We start from the raw sequence: 21,161 nt of genomic DNA on the forward strand, positions 1-21,161 counted from the left end.
GACGGACAAGATTCGTCAGGTCAGCAATCGCTGCATCCATACGATCGAGTCGGTCCATCACATTATTATGATTTTCTGTCATACGGGTTTGTACTTGATTTAAAGCATTAAATAACTCTTCGTTTGATGGTGTTTTTCCTTGTTGTCTGGGAGGCATCGTAACGTTGAGAGAGAAAGGTGAAGAAACAGGAAAAAAAAGCTCAAACGAAAAGTAAGCTTCGAATAATGTTAATAAACAATAGTCACCAAAAATCTGGCCCGAAACATGAGCTCAATACCACCTCTATTTTCTTACTCATCAATCAGTTCTATAAAAAAACATTAATAACATAGAATGGTACAGAAAGTCAAATGCAGTTTTTGCCCACGATACCTTACTCCAAGGTCTTTGCAGAAGCATTTAAAAGACCATAAAAAACAAAAAATTGTTCAATTGAATCTGAGAAGAGAACAAGGTGACTGAGTTTAGCTTCATTGCAACGATTTAAAAGTACTAATCTGATGTGCTCTAAAGAACGAAATGTTGTTTCTCCAATGGAAGGTTCCGCTCGTGCAGTTAGCGTCGTTGAATCAGAAGGAGATGCTATGGAATTTGTGTATGAAGGTACTTAAAAATTATTAAATTGTTTTAAACTTTTCTTACTCTAATTAAGCAGCAGATAACGACGGTCCTGCTGAAGACTTCACTGCATAGTCTGAAGATGTTGGAGCTGACGCTCTTGAAGAGTTGGAAGAGCCTCAAGAAGAATGGATCAGAGACAAAGATGGTGGTTACAATAATAACCTGTTCCTAAATCTTAAAAATTTCAAAACCTCCGCTAGGGTTCCTGATGACGTCACCGTCGATCAGGACAAACTCGCTAACCTAAGCTATACTGAAAAGAAAAGCATAGAGTTTGAATCGTTGCTTGCCAAGTCGGGCGCATCTAAAAATGGCAAAGAGCGCATCATAAAATGGGTTAATTGCTATTTGGAGGAAATTGGCGTTGGTAAGGGTTTAGAATAAAGCGCATTATGACATTTAGCTCACAACTAATTTTGACAGGTCACAAAACGCTCTTAACCCAATTTCGATCGAGCAAGAAAGAACTTGCTGTATTTTGCCCTGTTGAAACAGATAAGTATGACATGTGCTTAAAGGGATGTCAGATGTTTTATCCCGGAGATAATAGCCGAGCATGTAGTAATCCTAAATGCCAGGAGGATCGCTATGATGATGCAGGAAGACCGAAAGCGCAAATCGAGCAGCTTTCTCTTGCTAAGCAGCTGGCGCATCTTCTTAAGACACCTCAATTCAGATCGGACATCTCTTATAAATCGACAAGACATACTGCCTTTTATTCTAACAAATCAGGTAGTAACTATGCTTTTTTGGAAGATATTTTCGACGGAACAGCTAAAGATAAATGGGACGGTCATAATGAACAGTGTCCCACAAGTGATTACAAATTGGATCTGGCGATGTATACTGATGGATTTAATCCTTTTAAAAGGGGCGGTGTAAGCATGACTGTAGTAGCATTTGTCATTTTAAATCTATCGCCAGAGCTACGGTTAGTGTCTTTAATGTTTTGCAATGTAAATATACAAAAATAACACATATGTTTTTTCTACCAGATTCAAAAAAAAGAATATCTTGATTACCACAATCATACCAGGTCCCAAAAAACCGTACAATATGCATAGTTTTCTTTTTCCAACATATCAAGAGCTTATAAAATTAGAAAAAAATGGAATGCTAGTGAAGTTTAGTAGTGGCGAACAGAAGCTTCTTACTGCATCTCTCGTGGTAGCTATTGGTGATATCCCAGCATGTGCTGATCTTTGTGGTCATATTGGCCATCAAGCTTATTTTGGATGCCGCATATGTCGAACCGAAGCTATGCGGGTTAAAGCAAGTATGTGCTATCCCTTTCCACAAGGTGGCATTTCTACAGAATTAATTAGAAAACCCGAAGATTTTATTCAAGGAGACGAAGTAAGTTTTTTAAGAGTCTTCTTTTTTTAAAAAAAAATCATTAATTCGTTGGTATTAGAAAAATGGCATTGTTCGAAAATCACCACTTTCCCTTTTAAATAGTTTCCACGGCCCATTTTTTTGGGGATTAGACGAGATGCATTTCTGGGGAGCAAACGTCGGCGGCAAAATATGGGCAATTATTACTGATGATGGTCAAAAATATCAAGATGCAAGCAACCCTCTGTTCCTTCGTGTTAAGTATCGAGAGCTTATATCTGCAAAAATGCAACAGGCCCAACAAAACAAGCACAGCTGTAGTATTAGCGGAGCTTTCTTGGGTAGGAAATGTCAAAACATAATACAAGACAAATTTATTTAACTTAAGCCATTTTTTTTAAAAAATAGATGTCCACAAAAAGTCCGGTTTTTTTCGCAGTGTAGACTGGATCGATTTTATTGTGTTTATATTGCCAACTCTTGTGGTAGAAGCTCTTCAACTTCAAAAAAGAGATGTTATTCGAAAAGAAACAGCTTCCAAATCAACATCAAGAATGTCATTGGATCAATTACATGTCTACGAGACTGCTACTGATAATGCATGCAGAGCAATTGTTTCTCTTTCTAATGCCTGTAAAATAACGCAGAAATACAGCATATCAGAAATCGATTTAGTAGATTTAAACCGGTAAGTTCATAAAAAATCAGTGTAAACTATTACTAATACAAACGTAAATTAAACATTTATCATAGTTGCATTAAAGAATGGCAAGAGTTTTTGGTGGCAAACTTCCGCCCCAATGTATTCACAGTCAACATGCACTATATTAATCACCTAAGTGATGCTATCGCTAATTTAGGACCTATGCGTTTAATAAGTGCAAGGCCACTTGAAAGACTGATTGGAAGTATCAAATCTTCAATCAAATCACGCCAAAAGCCAAGCGAAAACGCAAGTAATTGCGTCAAATCTCATTTCGCTGCTGTTTACAAAGCAAACTGGTTTCCTACAAACAGCAATTCAATTGTTTATGGAAAAGAATTAACGAAACAGAATTGCATAAATCTTGTTGAAAGATTTCATGAATGTTCTGAACTAGAGGGGGCAGCCATAGAAAGAGCACTCAATCTAAATGAGGAAGCTCAAATAGTGGAAAGCTACTTCCCAATCAGAAGCGGTAAAACGTTGAAGCTCGCGGGAAAACCATCGAGCAAGGGGACTTTCGTAGTCTACTGTACACAGGCCGATGACAGTAGGACCCTGTACAGGTGTATCGAAAGAACACCACAGCTGAAGTATGGACAAGTGCTGTTCATGTACTGTAATGAAGGGTTGCACTTTGCCTTGGTCAAGACAGTCTTCCCAGTAAAGTACAATGCAGAACAAGACTGTCATTACTATTTGAAGAACGACGATCTAAACCATGCATTTGAAGTCGTCATGCTTTCACACGTCGTTTCTTATGGCATAGAAATTGAATCATTAAACGATCAGAACATAGGACGTGTCAATTTGGTTTGGGGTTCTGTTTAACTCATTTTTTTTTAAGAACATAATCACAATTCTGTTGACAAAACAGTGGGTATCTTTAGAATTAATATGTATACATGGTCCTGTACATTTATGCATTACTTATAAATAAATTATTACCCATTATTTTTCACATTTTATCTTACAACAGTTTTAAACAAATACTCAACTTATTTCAACAATTGAAAAATGTATGACTAGTGTTGTCTTTTTATTGGATCACGAGTTTCAAATGGGAATAATTACCCAACAATTGTACGACATTTTTTTAATATTTTTTATTGCACAACATAATCCAAACAAAAATACAACGTAATTCCAATGTTGGAATCATATGTGATTTTGTTGTATTTTTATTGTACAATGCTTATCCCATCAAAATATTGTCCTATTATGTTACAACTATTAACAACCATATTATTGGAATTTTCAAGATTCCAATATTTTTCAAACCAAAATACAACGTAATTCCAATGTTTGAATTATGTGTGATTTTGTTGTATTTTTATTGTACAATACTTATCCCATCAAAATATTGTCCTATTATGCTACAACTATTTCCAACCATCTTATTGGAATTTTCAAAATTCCAATATTTTTCAAACCAAAATACAACGTAATTCCAATGTTTGAATTATGTGTGATTTTGTTGTATTTTTATTGTACAATACTTATCCCATAAAAATATTGTCCTACTATGCTACAACTATTTCCAACCAACTTATTGGAATTTTGAAAATTCCAATATTTTTCAAACCAAAATACAATAATTTCTAATATATTCATATATTTTTTCCCACAGTGATATATATATTTCATAATCATACAAAAGAATAAAGATCATCTTTTATCTTCTACTCTACTTTTCTATTTCATTACACACATATCAAGATCAGACCCCGACAACAGTTACATACCAAAAGTCCCACGACACAAGCAAAAGGTAAAAAAAGACTCTCCGACTGGGAATTGAACCCAGGTCTCCCGCGTGACAGGCGGGGATACTCACCACTATACTATCGAAGAGGGGCTATGATTTGATACGGTCGTATTTTGGTCTTGTGTTTCGCTTGAAGTCTTAAAACACGTGACTTTCACGTGTTTGTTTACAGTATATATTGTAAAGAAGTAGGAGAAAGGTGGTTGAAGATTTTGGAAGGTGTTATGAAGGTTAATGTCGAAATGAGCGAGGAAGAAGTTCAGTGGTGTCTAAGGAATAAATTGTTTTTCTTGTTGTTGTTGCGCTGGGAAGATCTGGTGTTAAAAGTCCGAATGAATTTTCTAGAAGTCACGTCAAGTTTGAGAAATCCATCTTCTATTTTGATAAATCCAGAGAATCGGTTTTTGCTAGTTGTCGCAGTTAGAAGAGGAGTTATTGTCGTATTGAATATTTCTTGGATGTTATTATTTGAATTTTTGACATCTGATTTATTTTCATTCCCTCATTTTATTTTATACTTTCATTTATTTTATCCGTATTTTTAACTTATGATTTATTTGTTTGACAATGGTCGATCTGATCTTGTATTTATATTTTGTGTATATTTTTTGACAGCTATAAAAGCTTATTTTATTGACAGTGAATAAACGTTATCTTTTTCCTAGTTTATATTTTTATATTCTATTATTTTTGATACATAACTTCTTTGGCAGCTTTCCATTGCTTACTAGTGCATTTTAATCCCTTCTCTCTGTTTGTATAATCTGATATCAAGTCTTTACAGTCTCCTTGAACCATCACTTTATATATTGTTTATTCTCGTACTCTACACAAGGTAAACATAAAAGACAGTCAGATCCTTATCAAGTGGTCCGATCTACCAGAGAAGGTTATTGACTCGTATTCAAGTTTTATAGTACTCTTTATTATTTTTGTAATGGCTCCTCCAAATTCTGATCAAGTAGAAATTATCAAGAAACCAAATTGGCGCATTGTCGAGCCAAAGGATTTTTCGGGTGTCTCAGTTGTCGGTGAAGACATGGGAAACGAAGCGTATGTTTGGCTGAAGAAAATGGAACGCTATAAGAAATCCGTTAAACTATCAGATGAAGAAGCTCTTTTCGTGGTTGGTGATCATCTAACAAAGAAGGCTGAAACATGGTTTAATGTTGTTGGTATTAAGGCTACTTCCTGGTCCCAATTTGTCCTATTGTTCAAAAAACAATATTTAGTTGACCAAGAAGACAAATGGTGGTTTTCTTTGCAAAACATGAAACAAGGCGAGCAAGATAGTATCGATGACATTGCTTTGAAGATGGAAGAGTTGTTTGAGTTGCTGGATACCAAAAGTCAAGTTTTTCAAGTTCGCACATTTTTATCTGCTATTCGTCCAAACATCGGATTTGAAGTCGAAAAGATGGTACTCCTGCTTCTTTCGAAACGGCTAAGATTAAGGCTAAGCAAATTGAGAAAAGTTTCTTGAAGTATGATCCTGTTCGTCTTGGTGCTGTTGGTTCGGGTCCTGTTGGTGATTTGAAAACCGATTTTTCACAAAATCATACGTTCAAAAATGATTTTTCGGATACCGCTAGTGTTGCCAGCACGGATATGTCTTCTCTTGTGGCCAAGTTAGAACAACTCAGCATCAACCTTGTTAAGTTGAATGAAAATGTTACGTCCAAGCCTGCTTCTCCTAAGCCCTATGTTCCTTATGTTGGAAATGGTTCTGCTCCTCAAAGAAATAATTTTGTTTGCTTCTATTGCCGTGATGATGGACATAAGAAATATGAATGCCCCAAGTACTTACGTGATCAAAATCAAGTTTCGTCTACTCCTGCTACTGGTAGCAATGCGGTTCCCATTGGAAGTACCGAAGAGGCGGGAAAAGGCAACGAGCAACAGTAAACGAGGTGACTGTTGCTCCTACAAATTTAAATCCTCAATCAATAAATCAAGAAGGTGGCCAAGAAGTACAACTGGTGGAGACGGTAGTAGCGAAGAGTGGTATCGTTACGAATGAAATTCTTGCGAATGGTGTGAAGAGAAGAGCTACTTCTGAGTTGGAGAAACCTGGGGTGAATCCTTCTGTTCCTGTGGTCTTGACTGGGAATAAGAAGTTAGTTAAGAAAAGGACTCGTCCGAAGGCTAGGCGTCTCCCAGTAAAATTCAAGCGGTCAAAAATTTGGGCTAAGTTGATGGGCACTGAATCTGGAATTTCTGTTGCTGAGTGGCTTTCGTTGGATAAGGAAGCTGCGGCTGAAATGATTGATGGTATTCGTTACCTCAAAGAAAGTAAAGTAAAGAGGAAGGTGTCTTCTGGTGTTCGTATTTCTAGTGGCGTTGGTGTTTCTGGTGGTGTTGGTGTTTCTGGTGGTGTTGGTGTTCCTGGTGGTGTTGGTGTTTCTGGTGGTGTTGGTGTTTCTGGTGGTGTTGGTGCTTCTGGTGGTGTTAATGCTATTCCTGGTGCTGGTGTAGTTGTTGGAGATGCTAATTATCCTTTTGGTCCAAATATCAGTTTTAATAATGCGATGGATGTTGGTGTCCATGATGTAACGAACGTTGGCGAAGCTGTGGATAATACGGTGTTTGTAAATGAAGTCGACTCTGAAAGTAATTTGTCAGGTTCTGATTTGGAGGAAGAGTCTGATTATGATTCGTCTTCTTTTTCTGGTGGAGTGTCTGATTTGGAGTTCAGTGAGTTAGAGTCCGTATATGGTTATCCTTATGATCTGCAACGTATGAAGTCTACTTCGCCTTTGAGAGGTTTTATCGAAATAAATGGTAAATCGCTAGAGGCTGTTTTTGACACGGGTGCTTCGGTTTCCATTTTAGGATCTAATATTTGTAATTCTTTGGGTTTGGTACCTAATGGTGATAATTTGCATTTGGTCGGTTTCAACAATAATAATACTCCTTCCATGTCAAATGTGGTTATGAACGTACCTATCTGTATTGGGGGCAAGATTCGTCCTGAGCATATGGCGGTTCAAATGAACACCGATAGTGATATTTGTCTTCTGGGAATTCCTTGGTTCCAAGCCTATGGTATTTCTTTGGATATCCAAAACTCGCAGATTAAGGTTCCTACTTCCAAGGGTATTGTGCGTGTTCAAGGTCGTACCTCGAGAATTATTCGTGGTGTTGAGAGGTCCAAGGAAGAACAAGAGATCTTTTCTGTGGCGTCAAGTCAAAAATATTGTAACACGTTGGAGGATGATTTGATCCCTGATGCTGAAGAAGGTGACTTAGGTTATGACAAGAATGCAAGTTTTGAGTACAATGCAAACAATATTTCTACTAATGTCATTGAGCCGTTGAAAGGTGTTGTTGAAAAATATAAACATTGCTTTTCTGAAGTTTCTGGACTTACATGCATCAAGGGTTATTCGGCGAAGATACGACTTGTTGAAAAAGCGGTTCCGGTTCGCCATCGTCCTTTTCGTTTGGGTTGGTCTGACCAAGAATTGGTGGATGCTCATGTGCAGGAAATGCTAGATCTTGGTATTGTTGAGCCGTCAAACGGTGAGTGGTCAAGTTGTTTGTTTCTGGTGAACAAAAAGGAAACTGGTGTGAAGAGACCTGTTGTAGATTTTCGAGCTGCAAATAAAATGATCATTAAGGAAAACTTTCCTACGGCTACTGTAAATGAACTTATAGAAACTGTAGGTGATGCAAAGGTATTTTCTACGTTCGATTGTACCAGTGGTTATCATCAATTGGAGCTTGACAAGGATGGCGCTGAGGTGACTGGTTTTGTTACTAGTAAAGGTGCTTTTCAGTACAAGAGGCTCGCTCAAGGTTTGACGAATGGTTGTTGCCAATTTCAACGTGTGATGTCAAGTATATTTCGTGAATATATTGGTGTTTTCTGTTCGGTGTTTTTGGATGACATTTTGGTCTACTCAAAAAATTTGGAAGATCATAAGAAACATCTGGAGTTGTTGTTCGAGGCGTGTTCTAAGGCGAATCTGAAATTAAAAAGGAAGAAATGTCATTTTGGCGAAGATAAGGTCGAATATCTGGGTCATGTTCTTGGTGCTAGTGGAAATTGTCCTGGTGAAAGGAACGTAATCAAAATCAAAAATTTTCCTGAACCTCAAAATGCTACGGATATAAGAAGTTTTCTTGGTTTGAGTGGATATTATCGTAAATATGTCCATCGATATGGTGAAATTTCTGAACCGTTGAATAGATTGACCAAGAAAAATTGTGTGTTCGAATGGGGTCCAGAACAACAATCCTCCTTTGATCAGTTAAAGAACGCTCTGGCTACGGCTCCTATTCTATCCTCACCTCTCCGTACGGCAGTACAATGTGTCTCTTGTGATGCGTCAAATAAGGGAATTTCTTTCATTGCGAGTCAAGTAGATGACTGGGAAACTCTGGGAAATGAGCAAGTTTTATCGTATGGTTCTCGTGGTCTTCACGGAAGTGAAACAAGGTTCTCGATTCACCATTTGGAAGCGTTGAGTGTTGTTTGTGGTGTTAAATATTTCAAGCATTGGCTGAAGGGCAAGAAGTTTATCCTGATTACAGATCATAGCTCCCTGATCTACGTGTTTGCTAATCCGAAGGGTACTCCCAAGTTATCAAGATGGGCGGCGTGTTTGATGGATTATGATTTTGAGATCCGGTATCGTCCTGGGAAGCAAAATCCGGCAGATCCTTTGTCAAGAAAAATTGTGGATCTCGAGATTGGTAATCTTGATGATATTATTAAGATAGTATAATGTGTCAAAACATTGTGTGGTCTGATTATTTTTGACAGGAAAAATAATGGCACGATCAAAATTGGAAATGAATCTTATAATTTAAGATTGTATAAATAGCTCTCATTTTTTATTTAAAATAAAATTTATCTTTATTCTTCTCTTTAAAATATTATATTCACTTTGCCTTCTTACTTTGGATCCTTTCCCTTAAATTATCCATCCCTCAAGTTGTCTAGATATTCTCATTTTCTAGTCTGGATTAAAGCTCCCTTTAAATTGGTGTTGTTTAATTGTATTTCTGTATTCGTCGTGATGGGGTTAATCTCTTTACCGTGGTATTTGGCTTTATTGTATTTTCTGACTGATGGGTCCTATCCGCAAGATGCTACCAAGGATATTTCTCGAAGAATCCGTTATCGTGCAAATTTGTTGATGATCGGTGATGATGGTGTATTGATTGAAAAGAAAACTGGAAGAGAGTTGTTACATGAAGGTAACGCCTTACAGAAAATAACTGACATACATCAAGAAGGTCATTTGGGAATCTCAAATACGTTGGATAAGGTGGTAAAGAATTTTTTGGTGCATGATGGTCGTAAATTAGTCGAGTCTGTGGTTAAATCGTGTGATACTTGTCAATTTCGTGCTCGTATCAAGAATGTTCGTACAAATCCGGGTGTCATATTCAAAACTACTAAGGATCCGTTTGTTTTGGTTGGTATTGATGCTATTGGTCCTCTTCAATCTACTACGCGTGGAAACAAGTATATTTTGACTGGTATTGACTACTTGACGAGGTGGCCTGTTGCAGTTGCTGTACCCGATATAAATGAAGTAACAACGGGGGAATTTCTATTTAGTATTGTTAAGGATTGGGGTGTTCCACGTTGGATTCTTTCTGACAGAGGTCAAAATTTCATATCTACTTACGTTCATGAATTTTTGAAACAGCTTGGGTGTAGGAATATAATGACGACGAGCTATAGACCTCAATGTAATGGTATGTGTGAACGTTTAAACTACACTCTGGTTTCGGTGTTAGCGAAGATTGCTAGAGATCGAGAAAATACGGCTGAGTGGGATAAGTATGTAGACATGGCGTTAATGGTGATTCGTACTTCCAAGAACTCTGCTACTGGCTATACTCCCAGTTATATGTTGTTTGGGTATGAAATGAGAACTCCTGCTGTTTGGGTGGCTCCACGTATTGATTTTGTCATTGGCGAAGAAGAAGAGGAATTGCGTGAAAGAATTATTTTGGTTGAAGAAAAATTGGCTCAAGTTCGTGAAATTGCGCGGTTAAGGTCAGATGAGCGAAAGAAGAAGGCTAAGGAGCGTTATGATGGGCGTGTCGTTTTTCGTAAAAAGTTTGATATTGGTGATCAAGTTTTGTTGAAGGATGTAGTCCCAACGACTAAGTTTTCTGATAAGTGGTTAGGACCGTATACTGTTATGAAGGTGAACCAAAATGGTACTTACTGGTTGACTGGGAAGAATAGTCTAAGGTTGAAGCATGCAGTGAATGGCGACTTACTAAAGGCGTATAACAAGGAGGTTCAGCATATGGTGCCACAGGTCGGTGTGTCAAAGGCAAATGAACAATTGCAGTCGTGGTTGAACTCTCGTGTTAATACTTTTGGCTTTGTTGACCTTTCATTTTGAAAGGTGGGACTTCAAGCTCGGCGGGGGGTACTTGATACGGTCGTATTTTGGTCTTGTGTTTCGCTTGAAGTCTTAAAACACGTGACTTTCACGTGTTTGTTTTACAGTATATATTGTAAAGAAGTAGGAGAAAGGTGGTTGAAGATTTTGGAAGGTGTTATGAAGGTTAATGTCGAAATGAGCGAGGAAGAAGTTCAGTGGTGTCTAAGGAATAAATTGTTTTTCTTGTTGTTGTTGCGCTGGGAAGATCTGGTGTTAAAAGTCCGAATGAATTTTCTAGAAGTCACGTCAAGTTTGAGAAATCCATCTTCTATTTTTGATAAATCCAGAGAATCGGTTTTTGCTAGTTGTCGCAGTTAGAAGAGGAGTTATTGTCGTATTGAATATTTCTTGGATGTTATTATTTGAATTTTTGACATCTGATTTATTTTCATTCCCTCATTTTATTTTTATACTTTCATTTATTTTATCCGTATTTTTAACTTATGATTTATTTGTTTGACAATGGTCGATCTGATCTTGTATTTATATTTTTGTGTATATTTTTTTGACAGCTATAAAAGCTTATTTTATTGACAGTGAATAAACGTTATCTTTTTCCTAGTTTATATTTTTTATATTCTATTATTTTTGATACATAACTTCTTTGGCAGCTTTCCATTGCTTACTAGTGCATTTTAATCTCTTCTCTCTGTTTGTATAATCTGATATCAAGTCTTTACAGTCTCCTTGAACCATCATTTTATATATTGTTTATTCTCGTACTCTACACAAGGTAAACATAAAAGACAGTCAGATCCTTATCAGATTCATAGCTCCACCGTTAACACATATGCCCCAAATATAAACCCCTGCACAGCGCGAGTTCAATTCTCGACAGGAACACATTCATTTTCAAACAAGTAACATGGGTTCTAGGTTTTTAACGCCAGTTGGTATAAAATTATAACATATGACCATTTCTAAGTATCCCTATCTACGTGCCGCCCGAAACAAATTAAACAATCTAGGCTAGAAATATAATATAGAATAATTTACACCACAGAAGCTTTTCCCCCCACCCGAAACAATTTACCTTAGTACGATTTATTAATGAAACATTTCGAGGGAGTAATTAGTACTCATAAATCCTCAAACAATAAACACTTAAGTTATACTATCGAAGAAGAGATAAGATTATTAGTCTTGTAATAGGTTTAATAGGGTTAGGATTTAACTCTCAGTGGTTAATCAGTTAATAAGTAGATATATACTTAAAATATATAAAATAGAAGATAATGTTTATTTGATACAAAGCTAGGAGCTATTTATACTAGTTTGGGGAATATATAGAATGTGATAATAATGTGATAATATGATGTTGATATGTATGGTGATAATATAGTAAAAGTATGGTGATAGATATAAAGATTGATTGTGATAAATATAAGTAATCAGGTTATTGAATGTAGAAGTAGTGTTGTGATATTTATAATAAAGTGGTGTTACTTCTTTGGCCGTTTTCTATTGGCATTGGTTATCTTGGGTACAAACTTCCTTTTTAGAAGTTTAGCTTTCTTTAATCGTAATTCGATCTCCAGAGGCATTTCAACGTCCAAGCCACATTCCGACCCGGACTCTTGAACCCGACCCGGACTCTACCATGGACGTTGAAATGCCTCTGGAGATCGAATTACGATTAAAGAAAGCTAAACTTCTAAAAAGGAAGTTTGTACCCAAGATAACCAATGCCAATAGAAAACGGCCAAAGAAGTAACACCACTTTATTATAAATATCACAACTAGTGTTCGGAATGAAGATCGAAACTCTCGAGCGAGCTTCGATCGTGTTCCAGTCGAAGCTCGCTCGGATGCGTTTTTCTGCAGCTCGAGCTCGCTCGAAGTTTCTTAAGCTCGGCTCGGTTGCAAATACGATAGCTCGAACTCGCTCGCCCTTTTTATTACACAAAGTGCACGTCAAAGTGATGTTAATTACAGAAATTTATGATAATAAGGGTGTTCTCAAGCAAAAAAAATTTGTGAACCCCTCTTTTTGTAAAATCTTGGAACCCCCTCCATAAGGCAATTATAACCTTATATTTTCATACTCCTCAGCCAAAAAACGTCGAAAATTCTTGCTAACCATTTTAAAAGATAAACCACCATCAGGGGGTGGTTTAATTACGAAAATGGATTTACGAACCCCTCTGATGTAATGCTTTCATCATTCAAAAAATACTAAAATGCCCCCACTAGTTGACAGTATGATCATAATAATTTTTACTTTGTTGTTTTCTTTTCTTTATTTTTTGATATTCAAAACTAGCAAATAATATTAACTTTATCTTTATAAACAATGTTCGGTACCATCAACTTCAACGCCCCTTCCAGTTCAACTGCTTCCACCTCCAGTGCTCCTATTGAGGACGACAGAACAAGAGGTCCAAATTGCAGTGTAGCAGAAGAATGCTTGTTAATCCAAATTTATAATAAACATTTGAGTTCTCTTGAAAAAACCAAAAGTGATCACGAAAAGGGGGAGAAATACACGGAGATGTCGATTGAACATAATCAACTGGCTCGCCTTCAGAATTTGAGAAGTCGACCATCAGAGGAGCAAAAAAAAAATGGAAGCGTATGGTGAAAGATTTCAAGGAAGAGTTTGCTAGACGCCAATCAACGGGTGAATCAGGTTTCGAACCTGATGTTGTCTATGAAAAGCTGGAAGAGATCTTGACGAAATTTCCCACCATCTTGCCACCACACACGTACTCATCCCATTCCAGACAGTTCGTTGACAATACTAATGGTGGAAATCAAGGATCATCTACAGCTCCAGCTGAATCTTCGTCTGTACCTATTGCAGAACATGAACGTCCTGCTCCTCCTCAGGAATCGCAACCACCTTCTTCTCGCAGAAGAGTGGAAACACCCCCTCCCGATCACGTCTTCAGTACTCCTCCTCCTCCTGTCAATCCTTCTACGACCTCACCACCCAATCCTTCTCCCGCACCTCAACCTACCAATCCTTCTTCTGCGCCACCTCGTCGTCCAAGATCAAACGTAGGCTCTACACTATCTACCACGACCTCTGACACTGAAGCTATGCTTAATCGCATTGTTGATGGAGAGCACGAGCTTCGTAATGGAACATTTCGAGAGTTCAGAGAGTATATGGATTCACGATTAGGAAGAAGAGATCCTACGGGAGAAGCAATCATTGCTTCTTTAAACCGAGCTACAGCTGCTTTGGAACGAAACGGTGATAGATTAAACGAGTTGCATAATCGTATGCATCAACAAAGACCCAATCAATAAAGATATTCTTTTTTTTAATACATATGTTAAATTACATTTGGTACCTCTTTATTGTCTAGGTTGAAACCATCGGTTCAACTCATCTCTTCTTGTACGAACAGACTCTCGAGCTGTTTCGCCATTCCCCTCTTCATCTTCATCCATCTCGATTCCCTCGTCAATTTCAAAATCTGGATCCCCAATGTTGATACAGAAGTTGTGTAAGATACAAGCCGCAGTAATGACTTGGCATATATCTTTAATCTTCTTCGTGTAGACGTGTTTTTTTATGAACCTCCATCTAGCTGAAAGTATTCCAAAAGCCCTTTCGATGGTCATTCTTGCTGAAGAGTGGACCTTGTTGAATTTGCGTTTGGCAACGGCCTCGTCAGAATTGCCTGATACTTCACTCAAAGGATATGGAACGATTACATTACGACAGAGAGCATATGCAGAATCTAAAGAAGGTGTGTAAGTAAATTATATGTTAATTTTATAGTCAGTATATAAATAACCTGCAAGAATGCAACCGTCCAAAGGGAAAAATGTTGCTGGCTGTCGTAAAAACTGGGTGTACACTTCAGTCCACTTGAAAGCACCTGCATCGTGGGTGCGACCTATAAATACATATCAGTAAGGCAATCAACATGTTATGAATATTTCGCTATTACCAGAGTCACCGACACGGATATACGTGAAACGGCATTTGTTGTCACAGATTGCTGTCAGTTTCATCGCAAAGTTACCCTTTCGATCACGCCAATGTTCTGGGTGATCTCTAGGACACTCAATTACAACATTTTTACCATCGAGTGCTCCTATTGCTTTGGGCAAACGACGGATAGCCCCTTCTTCTTGACCATGAGGCCATTCAAAACCCGTTTGAATTTCCTCAACCCTTTGCTGATCCATGGGCCAGTTGATCAGATCTCCGTATACCCCTTCGATTGCAACCAAAAATCTTCGGAAAAAGTTGATATAACTACCATGCGATACACCAAAAGCCATGTTACTAGTTCTGTAACCAATATGACAGTTGGCTAAGCGCCATATAGCACATGAAATCTGGATGTATGCGGGGATGCTGTTGTGGGCTAGCAGATCAAATGCTGGATGCTGACTGAGGTCGTTGACAAGTCTTTCGAAGCTGCTAAGATTCATGCGATACATTGCTCGAAAACTAGTGCGTGGATTGTCATCGTCAGCGAGAAAAGGGTGCGTGATTGTCCAGTAGTGATAGTTGGAAAACGTTCCATTGTTGTTTGGACGAACTCGAGTTGAACGTGTGCCAGTTAATAGGAAGGGTAAGGCATGAAAAAAGGAAGGTACATCAAAAACTGAAGAAAAATAATAAAGAAAAGTTTCGTGAAGCAAATTGATCTCCAACTGACGTTGTTCCATATACCACTGAATTGCGGCTACATTCATGTTAATGAGCGTCATTGATTCTTCGTAAACAGTTGTAAACTCATTGAGTGATTCTTCGAAAGTAGACATTTTGGCAAAGATAATAATAAATTAATGGGAAAACAATAATAAAAAGAAAAAAAGTTACAGGAGGATAGTAATCTGACAAAAATTTGCCCTGATGTCATACACTATACCTAATTTGGGGGGGGTTCCAAGATTTTACAAAAAGAGGGGTTCACAAATTTTTTTTGCTTGAGAACACCCTAAAATTGTTATTTATTGAAATAGAAGTTGGAAAAAGAAAAAGAAAACTTTTTTTTTTACCAGCCTTAACACCAAATTCGGATAATTAAATCAAACTATTACTGCATCTATAATTATTATACATTTGAATTTTTGAACATGAAAGTTTAAATTAGTTCTGCTACGTCATGTTACTATGGTTGCTGTAAAAATTTGGCTTAGTTGGGCATAGTGTGCAACACTGTATCATTTTCTATGGTAAATGTGTTTGTTGGTTGTACAATTAAATAAAAGTCCAAAGCATTTTAGTTGGAATTATTAGAGCATAAATAAAAAAAAAAAATGGTAAAGGGAAGAAAAGATTATAATCAAGGGGAAATGCCATCTGTAGTTTTTCAAGGACCTTAACTTTAAAGTGACTACTATCGACATTTTAGCCGAGCGAGCTTCTAGCGAGCATCGATCGAAGCTCGCTCGAACCCAAAAAAAGTAGCGCAAGCTCGAGTACAAAAACTCGGTTCGAGCTTCGTTCGAACTGGCGCAAGATCGGTGCAAGCTCGAAAAGTTCGAACACTAATCACAACACTACTTCTACATTCAATAACCTGATTAGTTATATTTATCACAATCAATCTTTATATCTATCACCATAGTTTTATTATATTATCACCATACATATCAACATTATATTATCACATTATTATCACATTCTATATATTCCCCAAACTAGTATAAATAGCTCCTAGCTTTGTATCAAATAAACATTATCTTCTATTTTATATATTTAAGTATATATCTACTTATTAACTGATTAACCACTGAGAGTTGAATCTTAACCCAATTAAACCTATTACAAAACTGATAAGATTGTAAATGTCAGATGTCCAGTTAATCCTTACGTAATAATACAGCACGTAATAATTACGTGAACATTTTTTATTGGCCAGAAGAAATACTCTCTAAAGTACAAGTATAAAATAAACTATGAGATAAAAGATACTGTTTTATTTAAAATAGGGTGCGGATATTTATACTGGATGACTTCCAAAATACAAAATAGAATTGAATAGAATAGAATTAACTTCGGAAATTTGATTTTCCGAGTTAATTTTACTTCTGTTCCAAAACACTGGAAATAGAATTAACTTTTTTGATCCGTACCATATATGCAAAACTCTACCTAAACACCTACATTATCAGATGACAATGATGTTTGAATACATCCAGACACCGGTAACCAAGATAGTTTAACAATTATCAATGTTGCTCCTTCTGTTGGCACTTAAACCCATCATTGTTATATGCACAGTAGCAACTCACTGTTACGTCTCCTGAAAGGGCGAAAAAGACGGTTCTCAGAAGCGTAAAAGAGCCAAATAAATAAACTGTTTTGATAAATATTATCCATAGATCTCATATTTATTATCTGAATATTATTAGCGTTTATCAGAAATGAATTATTTAATAGAAAGATGATATTTTTGTTAATTTTTTTTAATTCGGGGGGGGGGGGGGTAGGGGGCTCGCATTAACTTCAAAAATTTAAGCGGTGAAATTTAAGGTTAATTCCACGTTACACAACCTAAAAAATTAAGTCTATTCTATTTAATTCTATTTTGCATTTTGGAAGTCATCCACTATCTAGTTTGGTTGTTATTTCATATATACGTAATTGTTTCATAAACTAAAGTAGTTTATAACTTTGTCTTGCTGGTCTTATGACATATAGCTTTGTTTTCTTAGGGCCCTCGCAAGCACATCAAACTATTTTTTAAAGATCCCGATTAAGGACATTATTTTTTTTTGTGAAAGGTTACTTCAGACTTCCTAAAGAGAACTTTTTCCAAAATCCATGACGTTGCTTTTTAATGACCCTTTTTGAACGATTAAAAATAAAGTTCAATCAAAATTCTGAACTATCTGTTATTATTTTTCTCGGACTTTTTTTTTCGCCCTTTATCCGGCCCCCAACACATAGCAGTGGTTCGGATAAAAAAAAACTGTTTTTGGAGCGCCATTGGCGCTCCAGAAAAAAAGAGAAAATTTAAGACCCTGGAGAGATAATAGTTTCTTTTAAACAACAATAAGACCGTAGTAGATGGTAATTGTGATCGAATAAAGTAAGACTTTTGGTAGATAATTTATATTGGGAAAAGAAAAAAAAGTGAGAAGGGTAAAAAAAAAGAGAGTTATCTATGAAATAAGATCTGTTTGGAGAAGTATATTATCTTTCAATAGATTTTCTTGAGTGGATGAGATCAATGTTTTTAAGTCTACAATTTCTTGTGGTGAGCTTCCATTATCTTCTTGCAATTTTTGTAAGGCTGACTTCCTATCCAAGTGCTGCTTTCTTGGAGAGTGTTTTATACCGCCTTTCCCTTTGCATTCAGTACGGCTGCAACATCCACACCGACTTACACGCTTTGTTACTATTGTGTCAAGTTTTCGACGCTTACTCAATATAGGAACAGGTGAAATTGGCCGGTTTGGCTGATTTTGAGGAGGTATATTTCTGTGGTATATGTTGTGTACATGATTGCCGGAATAATTGATTAGGTTGGATATAGAAGCAATGGTATTGACAGTTGTTGGTACCTGTTCTTGCATGTTACCAATTATTTTTGGAGTAATAAATGTTTCGGATGCGGCAACCTTTACTACCTACCTATTTCTAGGATGTAGATCTTGTCTTACTTTCATGATTGTTTGGGAATTGATGGTCTCTGTTGTCTTGAATTTCAAAAAGTCTTTACGGATATTGTGGTACGACTTTATATGGGAGCATGTCTTGAAGTAAACTTTAAGCATTTCATTATCATGACAATCTTTATTCCACATTCTTGTTATAGCTTTTATATCCGGGTTGTTGGTTTGTGTAAATGCCGGGTTATTTTCTATTATTTGTATACAGTAGGTTTTTTCTTCGTCGGTGTGTAACGGAAGGATAGGCCTAGATGTTCCTTGGCATTTTGATATAAATTGATAAGAGGATAAGGGAGACTTGGAGGCATGAGCGGTAGGTATACATAATTGGGATATGTAATCAAATGTAATTGGTATATTGACATGGATATAATCAGCGGGTCTGGTCATACTGTACTCTTCCAAAAGTCTATCAGATAGAGGAATCACCCCAAATTCTCCGTTTGATGGGTTTCCGGAAAAGTTGATGTAGTCGCAATTAGGATCATGATAAGTTGCCCGAGTACCCATACTGAGAGCAAGGAGAAGGTAATTTATTTTCTGTGTCAGCCAAGGATTGTAGTGGCCCTTATGAGCACTTTTGTATCTGTTAATACTGCCGACATCAGTGTTGTGACGCAGTCTATAGTCACAAAGAGCATAATAAATAAATTCAACAGAACAGTTCATGAATCCAAATTCTTTTATGATGTTTGTATGGACGCCTCCTTCAACAACGTTTGTTCCACGGACATATCTGTAAATCTGCAAACCATTTTTGTCAATCCGGACGTTGTGATACATACTAATATCTGCTACGTCAGATATATGACCAAGTCGTATAGCTCGTAATACGCCGATAGCCTTGGTTCTTGCCACTCTGTCAAACAAAGGAAGACCTGTTCTTGAACATTTCAAGTTGTGAAATTCACAAAACAGTTTTTTGATCACAGGATACACTATTTCAGGGGCAGGAACCAAACGACGAACACGTGCCAAAATGCAGTCCGAGTTATACTTCCATGTATCGTCCCAATTCTTCCCCAATGAAGATAATTTGGTTTCTACATTTGCCCTATCACCAGAATCAAAAATGAAGATAGCCTAACTAAATCTTTTGTAAAATTCTTTTGATGCTCCGTGTTTTCTGCTAATTGGAATAATATCCATGATATAAAAAATATCCTTCAGGACTCGACTTGCATGTGTTATTTCTTCATCCCTAAAATCAACCCGTTCTTCATTTTTTGCAGCCTAACATCCTCTATAAAATCGGAACCACCAAAGACAGAATCACTAACTGTTTGGGTCATTTCAAACGATTCATTGTCTGAAGAGTCATAATCATCATCTGAAATAATGTCATCATTGGCTGTCCCTGCAATAAATTCGAAATTGGAAACATTGTTTCCATTTATTCGTTGGTATTCATTGATGTCATTGTTACCCCAAGATGATGTGAGGTCCTTTCAGGAGATACCACCGCCAGAGGGAACACTTTCTCAGCAGGGAGAACGGCAGTTATCAAGGTCTGAGCTGAAAGGATCAGGTGAAAAGGTGGATCACCGAAGCTTTAGAGCATTTTTCTGTCACCATGCTTACATGGACTGGTGAATGCGCCATTAATAACGTTTGTTATTTTAATTAAAACAGCCTTCTTCAAATCCCCAGAATGGTCTTCATTGCAATTTTCAGCATGTGAGCTTGTCAATTGTTAATGATCATCAACGACAGAGCTTTCAACTAAAGCCATACCAAACGCAACAGGATTTCCTCTACATGCAGAGCTGGAGTATACTGCGACATTTACGTCCGACAACGAGTTTGCATCAATCGATTTGTTAACGGTTGGGAGCAAATGTAACCGATTACGAAGCTCCAAAGAAATCCAACCATCCAAAGCAGCGTAATTGATCTGTTCAGGACTCAATTAAATAGAGTCCCAATTACTGAGTCGAATATCAAGGGATTTGTTCATTCTGAATCCAAGGACTGATTGAACCAAATAATTCAGGCTCACATTTTTATGACATACGGCACCTTTTTCTACGCACAAATCCAAAACGTCTTGATCACCTCGACAATTGATGTCGAAAACACCATTCAAATGGCCGAAGTCACCTTTAACCGGTCTTCCAAATTTTATGACATTTTCGCTTTCGAGAAGTTGATTTACTTGAGTAGGTAATGGGCATCCGGGTCTCAAAGAGCAGAATCTAAACAGATACACACAGTCTCCATAAGCTATCTGCATGAGGCCAGTTTTTCTCGGTACCGTTTTCGATTGCTATCAAACACTCTCCATTCAATGTCAAATCCAACATATACAGGAGAGTTATCGGTTATTACTCCACTGGCTGGTAATTGCATATCCCCAATAATCTCTTGACAAACCGAATTCATTTGAGCGAGTGTCGTGAGTACATGTACCGAAATATTTGTTGGTAGCAGTAGAAGTGGCAATAATTCATTAGATTCGATAACAAAACTATCATCCTCGCCACCATCAACAATTGGAACAACTCCATCTTTTAAGGATAGAATTACACGTCCCAAAAAATGTTGATCGCCATCAACGTTGTCCGTAAAGAAAATAAGAGGTAACGGGTTACTATTAATCTCGTACGACATGATCAATTTTTTAAACGAGTCTTCTAAATGTTCCAATGATTTAGTTGGGGCCAGTATCATCCTTCGAATTTCTCCATATTCATTACACACAGTATATAAGGCTGGAAATGCAGCTTG

The 21,161-nt window shown here is 37.1% G+C and overlaps 2 protein-coding genes and 1 non-coding gene across 3 annotated transcripts; all 3 read right to left on the minus strand.

Moving 5' to 3' along the window:
* Positions 1-4,442: 4,442 nt before the first annotated feature.
* On the minus strand, positions 4,443-4,514 carry EV154DRAFT_t150. The gene has a single exon. It is a non-coding gene; the product is annotated as a tRNA-Asp (tRNA).
* A 13,410-nt stretch (positions 4,515-17,924) lies between these two features.
* Positions 17,925-18,944, minus strand: EV154DRAFT_487876 (uncharacterized protein; the record flags this gene model as incomplete). The annotated part of the gene is made up of 2 exons (XM_051599031.1): positions 17,925-18,392; positions 18,426-18,944. The coding sequence occupies 2 exons, from the start codon at positions 18,942-18,944 to the stop codon at positions 17,925-17,927; spliced, it is 987 nt and encodes a 328-aa protein (XP_051451042.1).
* A 1,343-nt stretch (positions 18,945-20,287) lies between these two features.
* On the minus strand, positions 20,288-20,844 carry EV154DRAFT_581367 (uncharacterized protein). The gene is made up of 2 exons (XM_051606639.1): positions 20,689-20,844; positions 20,288-20,629 (listed from the first exon to the last, which is right to left on the minus strand). The coding sequence occupies exons 1-2, from the start codon at positions 20,814-20,816 to the stop codon at positions 20,344-20,346; spliced, it is 414 nt and encodes a 137-aa protein (XP_051451043.1). The 5' UTR covers positions 20,817-20,844; the 3' UTR covers positions 20,288-20,343.
* Positions 20,845-21,161: the final 317 nt, after the last annotated feature.

This window comes from Mucor mucedo, assembly GCF_025094135.1.
Source record: "Mucor mucedo strain NRRL 3635 chromosome Unknown EV154scaffold_209, whole genome shotgun sequence".
In the NCBI taxonomy this organism is placed as follows: domain Eukaryota; kingdom Fungi; phylum Mucoromycota; class Mucoromycetes; order Mucorales; family Mucoraceae; genus Mucor; species Mucor mucedo.